At 47.7% G+C, this 16,520-nt stretch overlaps 1 protein-coding gene across 4 annotated transcripts in view; it reads left to right on the forward strand.

Annotated features, from left to right (window-relative positions):
* The first annotated feature begins 2,337 nt into the window (after window positions 1-2,337).
* ZKSCAN1 (zinc finger with KRAB and SCAN domains 1) overlaps window positions 2,338-16,520 on the forward strand; it is a 29,245-nt gene continuing 15,062 nt past the window's right edge. For 2 of the 4 annotated variants that reach the window (XR_009214621.1, XM_058443208.1), the window contains exons 1-3: window positions 2,342-2,468; window positions 10,605-11,118; window positions 11,339-11,492. Coding sequence is in view for 3 of the 4 variants with exons in the window: in XM_058443208.1 (XP_058299191.1) it covers window positions 10,693-11,118; window positions 11,339-11,492 (580 nt within the window). In the remaining variant the exon portion in view is untranslated. Of the gene's footprint in view, window positions 2,469-10,604; window positions 11,119-11,338; window positions 11,493-12,718; window positions 15,638-16,520 lie in introns of those variants that run through there. The other 2 variants (XM_058443204.1, XM_032756014.2) reach the window with 2 other exon arrangements.

Raw genomic sequence — 16,520 nt, forward strand, 5'->3', positions numbered from 1 at the left:
ACTTGGGAGGCTGAGGCATGAGAATTGCTTGAGCCCAGGAGGCGGAGGTTGCAGTGAGCCGAGATCACGCCATTGCACTCCAACATGGCAACTGAGGGAAACTCTGTCTCAAAAAAGAAAGAAAGAAAAGAAGCCAGGTGCGGTGACTCACACCTGTAATCCTAGCACTTTGGGAGGCCAAGGCTGGCGGATCACTTCCTGCCTCTGCCACCCCTGAGACAGCAACAGCAACCCTTCCTCTTTCTCCTCAGCTTACTCAATGTGAAAACGATGAGTATGAAGACCTTGATGATGATCTATTTCCACTTACTGAATAGTAAATATATTTTCTCTTCCTTAGAAAACAGTGTTCACGTGATATGAATGTAGCAGATACTTCCAGGATACCAGCCTCCTCTTCAATACAACTACAACTATGGTTTTGAACAGTGTTTAAAATAATATCAATAAATATTTATTTGTATATGAAAACAGGAAAAAGGTAAACTAAAGCCATGGGGATTGTGTTAGGGTGGAGAGATTACAGGTAATTATTTTTGTCCATTTTGCAAATTTCCTTTAATGATACTGTCGTTGCTTTTTTTTTGGATACGGAGTCTAGCTCTGTCCCCAGGCTGGAGAGCAGTGGCATGATCTCGGCTCACTGCAACCTCCGCCTCTGGAGTTCAAGCGATTCTCCTGCCTCAGCCTCCCAAGTAGCTGGGACTATAGGCGCGTGCCACCACGCCCAGCTAATTTTTGTATTTTTAGTAGAGACGGGGTTTCACCATATTGGCCAGGATGATCTCAATCTCTTGACTTCATGATCCACCCACCTTGGCCTCCCAAACTGCTGGGATTACAGGCATGAGCCACCGCACCCGGCCCTTTTTTTCTTTTTTGAGATGGGATCTTGCTCTGTCGCCCAGACTGGGGTGCAATGGCGCAATCATAGCTCACTGCAGCCTCAACCTCTTGGGCTCAATCCATCCTTCTACCACAGCCTCCCAAGCAGCTGGGACCACTGGCACACACCACCATGCACCCAGCTAATTTTAGTATTTTTTGTAGAGACAGGGTCTCATTACGTTGCTTAGGCTGGTCTCCAACTCTTGGGCTCAAGAATCCTCCCATCCCAGCCTCCTGAAGTGCTAAGATTACAGGCTTGAGTCATCATGTCTGGCCCTGTCATTGCTTTTTAGTTTTCAAACATTTTTTAAAAAGTAAATCTGGCCGGGCACAGTGGCTCACACCTGTAATTCCAGCACTTTGGGAGGCTGAGGCAGGTGGATCACAAGGTCAGGAGATGGAGACCATCCTGGCCAATATGGTGAAACCCTGTTCTCTACTAAAAATACAAAAATTAACCAGGCATGGTGGTGTGTGCCGGTAGTCCCAGGTACTCAGGAGGCTGAGGCAGGAGAATCGCTTGAACCTGGGAGGTGGAGGTTGCAGTGAGCCAAGATGGTGCCACTGCACTCCAGCCTGGGTGACAGAGTGAGACTCCATCTAAAAAAAGAAAGTAAATCTCTCTAAGCAGTAAGAGTCACACAACCAAGCTACTGAGTTCAGTTTCTCCCATGAACTTGTCTCGGAACATAGTGGAAAGTCACAACCATTAAAGCCTGTAGTCCCCCCCCCACCCTTGCACAAGGTGGCCCCCTCTTACGCGTGCCTTACCCTGCAAGGCAAAGATGAAGGCTGTAACTGTGGTAGGTTGTGAAAGCACTTTGAAGGTAAAAGTGTCTGTTGTTACTCTGAAAACTCCTTTTAAACGGCTATAATAGCATATGCCACATGAGCAAAGCACAGAACCTTATAACTATGCTTGCTTGTGGAAAGACATCCCTTGTCCACAGACCAAGTATTTGAAAATACCACTCCATATAGCTCCAGGGCCCTGAGAGAAGCTACCGTGGCAGCTTTGGGAAACCAGCCACCCTTGGCTTCACTTTGATCTTCCTCTGTCTACATACTTGTTTCGGCTCCTTTGCCACAGACATACAATTACCAAGTACTATTATTGCTTGATAATAACTGTAATTACTACAAGGACTGCCTGAGATGAAAAAGACAGGTGAAATCGAACTTTCACATGGACGTGTCTGAGCTGGAGAGTCTGTTTGAGTTTGAGTAGGGGAAAGCCTGAAACCCCCCACCACCCGCTCCCGTTAGTCCCCGCATTAACTAGGGGCGAACAGGGACCGGATCCTCCAAGCTGGAGGCTTGAAAACTCAAGGGCAGGCGCCTGGTCCAGCGATTCGGAAACGAGATGCAAAGTCCTCCCGCGCTCCTAGAGAGGACCCGGAAGCGCGGCGCGGTCCCGGAAGACGAGGTGCTGACACACTTCCGGCCTTTGTGACTCATTGTGTCTGTGTCGAGGCGTCGGGAGGGCCTAAGTCCGTGTGCGGTGCCCTTCGGCCGGCCTGAGCCCCAGAGTCAGCTCCCCTTTCTCGCCCAGCGCCCCCAGGCCGCTCCCGGGGCTCACGGTGAGACTTGGGGCCGGCCTCTGGGGTGGGCGGGCGGGGCCGCAAGGGTGTGTGCGCGAGGGTGGGCTCCGCAGCTGCGGCCCTGGGACCCCCTCCAGGCGGCCCAGGTGTTGTGCGAAGAGAGTCCATGCCCCTGCCTCCTGGCTGGGCCCGGCCGTAGGAAGCGTCGTTCTCCCTGGGAGACGTCCCCGCCCCACCCCCAGGACCAGGCGGGGAGGGGACGAGGGTTTCAGTGGCCGAGGGTGCCCGGATACCTAGGGAGAAGCCGTCTGCGGGCCCCTCTCCCGCAGTGTCGTCATCGCCCTTTGATGTTTCTGCAAACGGGGTCGCGAGCGAACCGACCCCGGTCTTGATTTTTCTGCTCTCCCTTAGTCGCCATTTGCTTTGATTCCGGTGAGGTGTCCCCCCCCCCCCCCCCGGGTCCTTCGAGACCTCGAGGTAAAGTGAGCGGAAGGATGAGAGATGGACACATTTTGAGGTGCCGCAAAAGTTTCCAGACCTGCCTTTCCTTCTCCCACCCTCATCACTGAGCGGTGATTAAAGAGTATTTGAAGCCTAGTCACAGTGGATAAATAAGTGATTGGGATCTAGTAGAGGGTATATACACTCCACTCTTTCAGTTTGATGGAATGCTTTGAAGGCTTTGGAAAAGAGCTGTCCGGGACGTTAGGTGGATTTTTCAATTCTGGATAGTTGCTCTGTTTGACATGGTGTGGGGTGAGAAGTGAAGGGAATTTGTGGAAATTGCACTGTGTCACTAGGAGACTGATTAGCTGAGTGACCTTGGATAAGACGAGACACCAAGTCTTAATTTCGTCATCAATAAAACTAACTGGATTTTCTCCAAAGGCCCTTCCGACTTCGAAATGATTTGGTCAATGTAATTGAAAAAAAAAAAAAACTACAGTTTAGCTTGACACTCCTCCATCCCTCCCCTCCCTTTCCTGCAGTGCCCCCGGTACACAATAAGATACTTTCATTATAGAGAGTGGCTGTTGCATGGCCTGGGACCAAAGAAAGCATTTATTGTACGGGCCAGTGCTAGGCGGATTGGAGGCGGTCAATAAATACTTCATTGTAACCACATCAACAAAGCACTGTTAGTATATATGCTGAACAAATGTGGAGAAATCACTGTATTACATAGGAAACCATGGTGATTTGCCCCAGAATGTGTATCCAGGTTTGTATCTTCTCTGAATTACCATACAAGATTCTTGTTTATTATTTCAGACAGTTTTCGCCACTCTTAAAATACAAACAAGGAAGCTAGCTACTTAGTCTTTTGCTGATTCTCGATTTAAAAGCATTTAAAATACAGATGAATAGCATATTAAATCTAACATTTTCATTCTGTGGGAGTATCAATATTATTTGAATAGCTAGAGCTAGCTGTCTTTTAAGGTAGCTTTTTCATATTAAAACATTTGATAGCTCTTTAAAAAGATGAGTGTAAAGGGCAAAGGGCAATTTATTTAAACTTTTTTTTTTTTTTGAGACAGAGTCTTGCTCTGTCGTTCAGGCTGGAGTGCAGTGGTATGATCTCGGCTCACTGCACCCTCTGCCTCCCGAGTTCAAGCAATTCTCCTGCCTCAGCCTCTCAAATAGCTGGGACTACAGGCACGTGCCCCAAGGCCTGGCTGATTTTTGTATTTTTAGTAGAGACAGAGTTTCGCCATGTTGGCCAGGCTGGTCTCGAACGTCTGATCTCAGGCAATCCGCTGACCTCGGGCTCCCAAAGTGCTGGGATTACGGGCGTGAGCCACCGTGTGCCCAGCCTTTATTTACGTTTTCAAGACTATGCCCTGGAAAAATACTGGGCTGTTTAGAAAACAGCCTTTGAGCTTGTAACTTCAAGCCCTTGTTTAAGAAAATCATTTCTGTTTATCCCAGGTGAGAACTGAGGTATCCTTAGCTGCTGGAGGTAATTTTATTTAAAGTGGATGGTATGTCAGTATGTTTTTCAGCCCATATTCACCCAGAGGTAGTTTCCTACTATCTGGAACCCCCACCCTACCCCTATTTGACTGATGAGGATACAAAATGCCAGAGAAGTTAAATACCTCACTCAGGGATGTGCCACTTAGTTGTGGGAGACTAGAATTCAGTTATTGCCTGTGCAGCTTTAACTATTACAGGAGTTGTCCCATTGCTTAATCTTATAAGCAGGCTGAAAATTGGAATGTACAGTTACATCTTTTACGCTTACTGAAAAAAATTAAGACATTTCTATAGTGCCTACTAAATGCCAGGCACTATTTTAAGTGCTTTATATCTATTACCTCATTTAATCCTCACAGCAACTCTATGGGGCAAATGCTGATTTTTATTCCCATTATACAGATGAGGAAATTGATGCATAGAGAGGTTAACTTGTTGACTTGCCTAAGGTCGTCAACTAGTAAGGGGTGGAGCAGCTTTAATGCTAACCTGAAACTTATCCAACTAGTCCATGGAACAAATTTGAGGGCAACACTGAATGTAGAATGATCAGGCTTTTAAAAAATAGTAACATTGTCAATTCAGTCAAGTGTATTTTTGAAACTGAGGCTTGCAAGGAATCATGTTCAGTGGTCTAAGAAGTACAAAGAGGCCTGCTCTTAATAACCTAGTTGAGGAAGAAGGCAAGAAAAATTACAGAGAAAGAAACATCATGAGAAATTTTTGTTTGTTTGTTTTGAGACAGAGTCTCACTCTGTCACCCAGGCTGGAGTGCAGTGGCGCAATCTGGGCTCACTGCAACCTCCGCCTCCCGGGTTCACGCCATTCTCCTGCCTCAGCCTCCCGAGTAGCTGGGGCTACAGACGCCCGCCACCATGCCCAGCTAATTTTTTAAATTTTTAGTAGAGACGGGGTTTCACCTTGTTAGCCAGGATGGTCTCGATCTCCTTACCTTGTGATCCACCCACCTCAGCCTCCCTGACTGCTAGGATTACAGGTGTGAGCCACTGCGCCTGGCACATCATGAGAAATTACCTAGCAAATGTTTGGTGAAGAGCATTAGGGCCTTTAGAGACAGAAGAGAAGAGTGTGTGCTCAGATCATCTGGCAAACCTAAAATAAAACCCAGCCTTTCCACTGCTGTGATGGGTCTTTCCTGGACCCCAGAGTAGGAGCAGAGAGATACTGAAGGTGGGGAGGATTATCTGTCCCGGTTGTGGGCACAGGGAATGTGCCCATGTCCATGTCTATTTCCCCCGGACTCATTTCCTCCTTAGAGTCGCATCTTCCCACTGACCCAAGAAGTGTTCTGCTCAATAGCTGAGGCAGGATAAAACTTTCACAAAAGTAGGGATTTCTGGTGGCTGGGCTCGCCATCACACTAGTTCTGCTCAGTTACCATGTTTGAAGATCCCACCTGGTTATGTTGTAGACAGTCCCCACTCGAATCTTCTGCTGTGTCTCCTCCCTTTCCCAGGAAGGGCTTCAGTCACACAGTGACCCTCCAGTGAAAACTGGGTGGTAGATAAGGCCCGTTCCTGGGTGATTTTTTTTTTTCTTCGAGAAGGAGTCTCGCTCTGTCACCCAGTCTGGAGTGTGGTGGCGCAATCTCGGCTCACTGCAACCTCCACCTCCGAGGTTCAAGCGATTCTCCTGCCTCAACCGCCCAAGTAGCTGAGATTACAGGCTGGAGTACAGGCGTGTGCCACACATCCAGCTAATTTTTGTATTTTTAGTAGAGATGGGGTTTTGCATGTTGGCCAGGCTGGTCTGGAGCTCCTGAGCTCAGGTAATCGACCCTCCTCGACATCCCAAAGTGCTGGGATTACAGGCGTGAGCTACGGTGCCTGGCCAATTGATTCTTCATTGTTACCTTCATAGGCCTTCGTTTTAGGATCTGTATACCCCACATGTTAGGTACAAGATAAATTTTGTATAATGGTTAAAGTGTTAACATTGGAGAGTCACTTTTATTTCAAATTCTCCCTCTACCATATACTTGCTGTGTGACCTTGAGTAAGTTATTTAATGGCAGTATACCTCAGTTCTTCTTGTTTTTTGAGATGGAGTCTCGCTCTTGCCTAGGCTGGAGTACAGTGGTGCGATCTCAACTCACTGCAGCCTCCGCCTCCCACGTTCAAGCGACTCTCCTGCCTCAGCCTCCCAAGTAGCTGGGACTACAGGCATGCACCACCACACCTGGTTAATTTTTGTATTTTTAGTAGAGATGGGGTTTCGCCATGTTATCCAGGCTGGTCTCAAACTCCTGACCTCAGGTTATCTACCTGCCTTGGCCTCCCACAGTGCTGGGATGACAGGCGTGAGCCGCTGCGCTCAGCCCCTCAGTTCTTTATATAGTGAGATGATAAGTGTAGCTATCTCCTAAGATTATGTGGTCAAGTGAAAATGCTTAAATACCCCAGTACCTAGAAAGCTCTCAGTAAACATTGGCTCTTACTGTTATACTTATGAGAGGGTTCTTGAACAGCGATGAGAGGCAAGTGGCGTTTTAGTTAGCTTTAAAGGATAAGTGGGATTTGAAAAGGCAGAGAGGACTGTGGGGGGAAGTCCCAGGTGTGGAGTGTGATGTGAGGAAAGGATGGCAGTCAAAATAGAAGGCATATGTAGGAAATACTGATGAGAGTGCTTTTGTTGCATAGAGAAGGTTTATGCGGGGATTGATGGGAAAAGAAGCTTGAGGGGAAATTGGTACCAGGCACTGGAAAGTATTGACTGCAAGGCTGTAGAGTTTTAGAAAGAATAATCTGAAAGGTGGATTGTGGGAGAGAAGAGAGAAAATGAAGGCAGGGAACCAAAGAAAGGAAGCTGGACTTCATGGAACTAGATAAAAAAATAAGTATGACCTGTAATCCCAGCACTTTGGGAGGCCGAGTCAGGTGAATCACTTGAGGCTGGGAATTTGAGACCAGCCTAGCCAACATGACAAAACCGTGTGTCTACTAAAAATACAAAAATTAGCCAGGCATGGTGGTTCGTGCCTGTAATCCCAGCTACTCGGGAGGCTGAGGCAGGAGAATCACTTGAACCCAAGAGGCGGATGTTGCAGTGAGCTGAGATCATGCCATTGCACTCCAGCCTGGGCGATAGAGCAAGACTCTGTTTCAAAAAAAAGAAAAAAAGTAGGCCAGGCGCGGTGGCTCACGCTTGTAATCCCAGCACTTTGGGAGGCCAAGGCGGGCGGATCACAAGGTCAAGAGATCAAGACCACGGTGAAACCCCGTCTCTACTAAAAATACAAAAAATTAGCCGGGCGTGGTGGCGGGCGCCTGTAGTCCCAGCTACTCGGAGAGGCTGAGGCAGGAGAATGGCGTGAACCCGGGAGGCGGAGCTTGCAGTGAGCTGAGATTGCGCCACTGCACTCCAGCCTGGGCGACAGAGCGAGACTCCGTCTCAAAAAAAAAAGAAAAAAAGATAATTTTTGTGCTGTTATATGTACACGATCCCTTTTTCACCAAAATTAAGAATATGTTTAGTGAGAGCCATAAAACTAAAAATGCTTTTGCTAGTTTAAAACTCTTGGTTTAACTCATCATAATAAAGCAGTTGAATGGTCTGTTTCTAAAACTTCAATTTGATGCTTAGTTTTGATTGATGTAGAGGTGAAAAGGATAAATTCAGAAAGATTTGTAGCTTCAGATGGAAGAATCACAGTGTCAGTTCTGCTTAGTAACTTGTGATTGATCCAGCCCATCAACCATGCTAAATTTTTGTTGTTGAAATGCAAAGAGTATATTCTTACAAACTAATCAGGCAGTGGCATTTTATATTTTTAACAGATAGGCTTAAGACCCACCTGAAATTCTTCATTTGAAAGATTTTTAAACAGGTTAGAAAATATTTCCAGTTTTTTTTTTTTTTTTTTTTTTGAGACGCAGTCTCACTTTGTTGCCCAGGCTGAAGTGCAATGGCATGATCTCAGCTCACTGCAACCTCAGCCTCCTGGGTTCAAGCGATTCTCCTTCCTCAGCCTCCCAAATAGCTGGGATTACAGGCACCTGCCACCATGCCCAGCTAATTTTTTGTATTTTTAGTAGAGACGGGGTTTCACGATAATGGCCAGGCTGGTGTTGAACTCCTGACCGCAGGTAGCCCCTGCTCCCTGCCTCAGCCTCCCAAAGTGCTGGTATTACAGGCATGAGCCACCTCACCCAGCCCCAAGTTTCTAAAATGTGAACATAGATGGGTTTTTCCTGGATACTTGATATCAGTTTTGGCAGTTAAATTACATAACAATGGAACCATTTCATACAGCTGTTCTTGTAATTGCTCTTTCTTCACACTTTTTTTTAAAGAAGCTACTTACTCATTGGTGACTTTTTCTTTGATTTAGATTGACTTTGGTTTTTACCTCCTAATGTGGCTAAAACCTTGCTCTAGATAGAAGCTTCATCTGTGCCATTTTCTTGTTCACGTCTGTTTATATTATTAGTGTGTCCTGTAATCGCGGTTTCTCTACAGGAATCTTTTTTTTTTTTCTTTTTCCTGATAGGGCCTTGCTCTGTCACCCAGGCTGGAATGCAGTGGCGTGATCATAGCTGACTGCAATCCTCCCACCTTAGCCTCCTGAGTAGCTGTGACTGCAGACACAGTCCCCATGTCCAGCTAATTTTTTTCTTTTTCATAGAGACAGGGTCTTGCTATGTTGCCCAGGCTGGTCTCAAACTCCTGGCCTCAAGCATCCTCCTGCCTCATCCTTCCAAAGGGCTGGAATTATAGGCATGAGCCACCACATCTGGCCACAAGAATCTTTAAAGCTGCTTGTCTCTTTTATGAGAGTAAGATTAGTTAAAGCCGGATTTTTTTTTCTTTTTTCTTTTTTTGAGACAGAGTCTCGCTTTGTGGCCAGGGGAGTGCAGTGGCGCAGTCTCGGCTCATTGCAACCTCCGCCTCCCGGGTTCAAGTGATTCTCCTTCCTCAGCCTCCCGAGTAGCTGGGACTACAGGCACGCGCCACCACGCCCAGCTAATTTTTATATTTTTAGTAGAGATAGGGTTTCACCATGTTAACCAGGATGGTCTCGATTTCCTGACCTCGTGATCTGCCCGCCTTGGCCTCCCAAAGTTCTGGGATTACAGGCGTGAGCCACCGCGCCCAGCTAAAGCTAGATTTAGAAATCCGTTATTTCACATAACTGGTCTCAGATAAACCAGGCTACATCACAGTGTCTAAAATGAACAACACCTGTGACAGGTCAGCACCGACTAAGTAAGGGTATTAGTGTCAATTTGTATGTTAAATATGGCTTAATTTCTCTCACTTTTAAGATACAGACGTTCTGATTATTTTCTTTCTGTATCCCTTGGGGATCATCTTGTACTTTGGAAACCACAATTTAGACTGCCCAAGGCACTCATAAAAATAGCAAAAGTAGCTGGATGGTACAAAAGTAGGTCCCAGGGCCTCAAATTTGGTTGAATATTGACTCCAGTAGGCAGCCACCTACTACTGAGCAAACCTAACCCTCAGTTATGTCATTTGTAAAACGGCACTTAACAGTTTGGCTGACCTACTAGGGCTGTTGTAGGGACAAAAGAAGATGGTGCATGTACTGCTTTAAGCCTGGCACCTGGCACTCTGCTAACATTCAGCTCTCTGGGCTGGGCACTGTCAATGCTCCATTTCATAACCTGCTGTCCACCTGCAGGTAAATCACTCTGACTCCAAGCAAACACCCTGAGGGTGGAGTCGGCCTGTTTGAGGTTTGTGTTTGCAAATCTTGATACAGGGAGTGACAATGGAGACTGTAGTTTTTTCCTCTATTTTTCAGGATTTTTTTTTTTTTGACGGAGTTTAACTTCTTGTCTCCCAGGCAGGGAGTGCAATGGCGTAATCTCAGCTCACTACAACCTCCGCCTCCTGGATTCAAGCGATTCTCCTGCCTCAGCTTTCCGAGTAGCTGGGATTACAGGCACCCGCCACCACGCCCGGCTAATTTTTGTATTTTTAGTAGAGACAGGGTTTCACCATGTTGGCCAGGCTGGTCTCGAACTCCTGACCTCAGGCGATCCACCTGCCTCGGCCTCCCAAAGTGCTGGGATTACAGGCGTGAACCACCGTCCCCGGCCTCAGGAGCGTTCTGATAGTGCCTCGATGTCCTGCCTCCTATAAAGTGTTAGCAGCACAGATCACTTTTTGTAAAGGTACGTACTAATGACTTTTTTTTTTGTACTTCAGGAATAGTACAGAAACATATCATAAAACCTCCCAGGACATAAAGGTGAGCACAGACCCTGTTTGGATCAAGTCAGTTCCTGGAGCCTGAATGATGACTGCTGAATCACGGGAAGCCACAGGTCTGTCCCCGCAGGCTGCACAGGAGAAGGATGGTATCGTAATAGTGAAGGTGGAAGAGGAAGATGAGGAAGACCACATGTGGGGGCAGGATTCCAGCCTACAGGACACGCCTCCTCCAGACCCAGAGATATTCCGCCAACGCTTCAGGCGCTTCTGTTACCAGAACACTTTTGGGCCCCGAGAGGCTCTCAGTCGGCTGAAGGAACTTTGTCATCAGTGGCTGCGGCCAGAAATAAACACCAAGGAGCAGATCGTGGAGCTGCTGGTGCTAGAGCAGTTTCTTTCCATCCTGCCCAAGGAGCTCCAGGTCTGGCTGCAGGAATACCGCCCCGATAGTGGAGAGGAGGCCGTGACCCTTCTAGAAGACTTGGAGCTTGATTTATCAGGACAACAGGTAAAAAGAGGTGAAACCTATTATGTGTGAGCAGGGCACAGACGTTGAAACTGGAGCGAGGAGAAGTATTGGCAGTCTTTAGGTCATTAGGTGGTTACTCTGGCTTAAAAATGTTCTGGCTTTCTCCCTGCATCCACTGGCATACTCATGGTCTGTTTTTAAATATTTTAATTCCCATTTACAAAGTGATTTACCCACAAGACAACCTGTCTATCTTCAGGTCCCAGGTCAAGTTCATGGACCTGAGATGCTCGCAAGGGGGATGGTGCCTCTGGATCCAGTTCAGGAGTCCTCGAGCTTTGACCTTCATCACGAGGCCACCCAGTCCCACTTCAAACATTCATCTCGGAAACCCCGCCTCTTACAGTCACGAGGTAAGAAGCAAGGTTTCATTTGGGGGAAGGAAAATGATTCAGGACAAGAGTCTTTGTGCTGCTGAGTGCCTGTGATGAAGAAGCATGTTAGGCCTGGGCAACATAGCGAGACCCCATCTCCACAAAAAATAGAAAAATTAGCCAGGTATGGTGGCGCACACCTGTGATTCCAGCTACTCAGGAGGCTGAGGTGGGAGGATTGCTTGAGCCCAAGAGGTTGAGGCTGCAGTGCGCTGTAATCACGCCACTACTTCAGCCTGGGCAACAGAGCAAGGACCCTATCTCAAAAGCTACTTACAGAAAAGAATTAGGCTGGGCACGGTAGCTCACACCTGTAATCCCAGCACTTTGGGAGGCTGAGGCGGGCAGATCACTTGAGGTCAGGAATTTGAGACCAGCCTGGCCAACATGGCGAAACCCTGTCTCTACTAAAAATATGAAAATTAGCCAGGCATGGTGGCACATGCTTGTAATCCCAGCTACTCGGGAAGCTGAGGCAGGAGAATCACTTGAACCCAGGAGGTGGAGGTTGCAGTGAGCCAAGATCGTAGCACTGCGCTGTAGCCTGGGTGACAAAGCGAGACTGTCTTAAAAAAAAAAAAAAAAAAGAATTAATTAAAAAATTTTAAAAAATAAAAAAAGCCGCATGCTTGTTTTTTGTTTAGTTATTCTCCATTGTCATTATTACCAAATATTGGGGAAAATACAACTTACAGACCAATCTCAGGAGTTAAATGTTACTACGAAGGCAAATGAACTATGCGTAATGAACCTGGTAGGTATTATTTATTGAATTATCAGCATTCCAGATGTCCAGCACATTTTTAATAGGAAAGTATTGGGAACAGATGTCATTATTTTCAGCGTAGGTTTTAAAACACTCTAGTATGTCATAAATTATCTTCAAAAGGATCATAAATCTTTTTTAAAGATCCATGTTATTTAAAATATATAAAAATAATCCCGCGCCGGGGTTAGGTTGTGGCGCAGATGGCGGGCGGAGCTGGTCCCGTTGTGCTGCGGCGCTGCGCGGCCTGCAGTCGGCCCACGCCCCGCGCCGCCCGCCCGCCAGCCATGGAGCCCGGCCCCGACGGCCCCGCCGCCATCCGCGAGGGCTGATTCCGGGAGACCTGCAGCCTGTGGCCCGGCCAGGCCCTTTCGCTGCAGGTGGAGCAGCTGCTCCACCACCGGCGCTCGCGCTACCAGGACATCCTCGTCTTCCGCAGTAAGACCTATGGCAACGTGCTGGTGTTGGAACGGTGTCATCCAGTGCACAGAGAGAGACGAGTTCTACCAGGAGATGATCGCCAACCTGCCTCTCTGCAGCCACCCCAACCCGCGAAGGGTGCTGATCATCGGGGGCCGAGATGGAGGTGTCCTGCGTGAGGTGGTGAAGCACCCCTCCGTGGAGTCCGTGGTCCAGTGTGAGATCGACGAGGATATCATCCAAGTCTCCAAGAAGTTCCTGCCAGGCATGGCCTTTGGCTACTCTAGCTCGAAGCTGACCCTACATGTGGGTGACGATTTTGAGTTCATGAAACAGAATCAGGATGCCTTCGATGTGATCATCACTGACTCCTCAGACTCCATGGGCCCCGCCGAAAGTCTCTTCAAGGAGTCCTATTACCAGCTCATGAAGACAGCCCTCAAGGAAGATGGTGTCCTCTGCTGCCAGGGCGAGTGCCAGTGGCTGCACCTGGACCTCATCAAGGAGATGCGGCAGTTCTGCCAGTCCTTGTTCCCTGTGGTGGCCTACGCCTACTGCACCATCCCCACCTACCCCAGTGGCCAGATCGGCTTCATGCCGTGCAGCAAGAACCCGAGCACCAACTTCCAGGAGCCGGTGCAGCCGCTGACGCAGCAGCAGGTGGTGCAGATGCAGCTGAAGTACTACAACTCCGATGTGCACCGCGCTGCCTTGGTGCTGCCCGAGTTTGCCCGCAAGGCCCTGAATGATGTGAGCTGAGCCCAGGCGCCACCACTGATGCCACCCAGGACCTCGGACCTTGGAGCCTGCGGGGTGCCTTGGCCCCTCCAGCCCTGGGCCAGACCTCCTGCTGTCTCTCGCCCACCAACCGTTACAAGCCCCAGAATGCTGCCCGGCCTGCCCTGCTGGGCGGACTGTCTGTGTGCCTGTCTCTCTGGCGTTCTACCTCCAAGCCTATACCAGCTGTGTACAGCGCCATCTCTCTGCCTTCTGTTGCCCCTCACTCACGAAACACATGTATTTATAGCAAAGAAAAAAAAATAAATAATCACGGCACTCTAGCCTGGGTGACAGAGTGAGATTCTGTTTCAATAAAAAAAACTATAGCATCAGTCTTTTCTAGGTTATTTTCAGAAATTTCAAACAATGGGAAAAGAATGGAAGAACTTTTGAGGGGAGCTGAGGAACACGAAAAAAGATCAGTTCACAGTCATGTAAATAAAAAGTCATGTTACTTGTTTTTTCTCTTTTGACGGAAATATGTAATATCTTTATCCAATTTTAAAATCAAAGTATGTGCATAGAATGTAAAGACAAGGAATGCTAAAAGTACATTTATCACTTAATGGCAGGGATATGTTATGGTAAGTGCAATGTTAAGTGATTTTGTTGTGCGAACATCATGAAGTATACTTACACAAACGTAGATGGTCTAGCCTTCTGCACACCTACGCTACAAATACTGTACTAAACACTGTAGGGAATTGTAACAGTGGTATTTGTGTATCTAAACATCAAAAAAGTAAAAACAGAGTATAAAAGATTTTTAGTCCGGGGCACGGTGGCTCACGCCTGTAATCCCAGCACTTTGGGAGGCCAAGGTGGGTGGACCACTTGAGGTTAGGAGTTTGTGACCAGCCTGGCCAACATGTTAAAACCCAGTGTCAACTGAAAATACAAAAATTGGCTGAGCACAGCGGCTCACACCTATAATCCCAGCACTTTGGGAGGCCAAGGCAGGCAGATCACCTGAGGTTGGGAGTTCGAAACCCACCTGACCAACATGGAGAAACCCCGTCTTTACTAAAAATACAAAATTAGCCAGGCCTGGTGGCGGGCGCCTATAATCCCAGCTACTCAGGAGGCTGAGGTAGGAGAATCGTTTGAACTCAGGCAGCAGAGGTTGCGGTGAGCCGAAATCGCACCATCATCACGCCGTCGCACTCCAGCCTGAGCAACAAGAGCGAAACTCGTCTCAAAAAAAAAAGTACCCCTGTATGGCACACTTAACCATGACTGGAACTTGTAGGAACAGAAGTTGCTCTGGATGAGTCAGTGAGTGAGTGGTGAGTTAATGTGAAAGCCTAGGACATTACCATAGACTGTAGAAACACTGTACACTTAGGCTACACTAAATTTATCCTTAAAATTTTTGTTTCTTCAATAATAAATCAGCCAGGCATGGTGGCTCATGGCTTAATCCTAGCCTTGGGAGGCCAAGGTGGGCGGATCACTTGAGGCCAGGAGTCTCAGACTGGTCTGGCCAACATAGTGAAACACCGTCTCTACAAAATACAAAAAATTAGCCAGGCGTGGTGGTGCACGCCTGTAATTCCAGTTACTCGGGAGGCTGAGGCACAAGAATCACTTGAACCTATAGGCAGAGGTTGCAGTGAGCTGAGATTGCACCACTGCACTCCAGCCTGGGTGACAGAGTGAGACTCTGTCTCAGAAAAAAATAAATTAATAAATAATAATAATAGATTAGCTTACTGTAACTTTTTTACTTTATGAACTTTTTGATTTTTTTAACTTTTTGACTGTTGTAATAATACATAACTCAAAACACAAACATGTTGCACAGCTGTACAAAAACATTTTTTATCCCCCTATTCTATAAGGGTTTTTCTAGTTAAAAAAAAATTTATTTGGCCGGGCGCGGTGGCTCACGCTTGTAATCCCAGCACTTTGGGAGGCCGAGGCGGGTGGATCACGAGGTCAGGAGATCGAGACCACGGTGAAACCCCGTCTCTAATAAAAAATACAAAAAATCAGCCGGGCGTGGTGGCAGGCGCCTGTAGTCCCAGCTACTCGGAGAGGCTGAGGCAGGAGAATGGCGTGAACCCGGGAGGCGGAGCTTGCAGTGAGCCGAGATTGTGCCACTGCACTCCAGCCTGGGCGACAGAGCGAGACTCCTCCTCTAAAAAAAAAAAAAAAAAAAATTTATTTTATACTTCTTAAGCTTTTTTGTTAAAAATTCATACACACTCCAACCTGGGCAACAGAGCAAAACTCCATCTCAAAAAAGAAAAAAAAAAAGGCCAGGCGCAGTGGCCCACGCCTCTAATCCCAGCACTTTGGGAGGTGAAGGTGGGCGAATTGCTTGAGGTCAGGAGTTCAAGACCAGCCTGGCCAACATGGCGAAACTCCGTCTCTACTAAAAATACAAAAATTAGTTGGTTGTGGTGGTGTACACCTATAATCGCAGATATTCAGGAGGCTGAGGCACAAGAACGCTTGAACCCGAGAGGCGGAGGTTGCAGCGAGCCAAGATGGCTCCACTGCACTCCAGCCTGGGCGTCAGAGCAAGACTCGTCTCAAAAAAAAAAGAATTGATCGAGGCACATTCCTTAACCAGTGTGTTTATTGGTGATGACATTTAAGGAATATTAGACCATGGAGCTTAAGGATGCCTCCTCTCTTCCATGCATCCTGGAGGACAGCCAGCAGGTACATGCTAGAGAAAGCCGTGTAAACTGGTGCACTGTGGCCGGGCGCAGTGGCTCACGCCTGTAATCCCAGCACTTTGGGAAGCCGAGGCGGGAAGATCACGAGGTCAGGAGATTGAGACCATCCTGGCTAACGGTGAAACCCCGTCTCTCCTAAAAATACAAAAAATTAGCCGGGCATGGTGGCGGGCGCCTGTAGTCCCAGCTGCTTGGGAGGCTGAGGAAGGAGAATGGCGCATGAACCTGGGAGGCGGAGCTTGCAGTGAGCGGAGATTGCGCAACTGCACTCCAGCCTGGGTGACAGAGCCAGACCCTGTCTCAAAAAAAAACACTGGTGCACCGTGATGTTTAACTCCACCACTGTTGATGTTC

The sequence above is a fragment of the Hylobates moloch genome, unplaced genomic scaffold, assembly GCF_009828535.3.
Source record: "Hylobates moloch isolate HMO894 unplaced genomic scaffold, HMol_V3 SCAFFOLD_1, whole genome shotgun sequence".
NCBI classification, from domain to species: Eukaryota; Metazoa; Chordata; class Mammalia; order Primates; family Hylobatidae; genus Hylobates; species Hylobates moloch.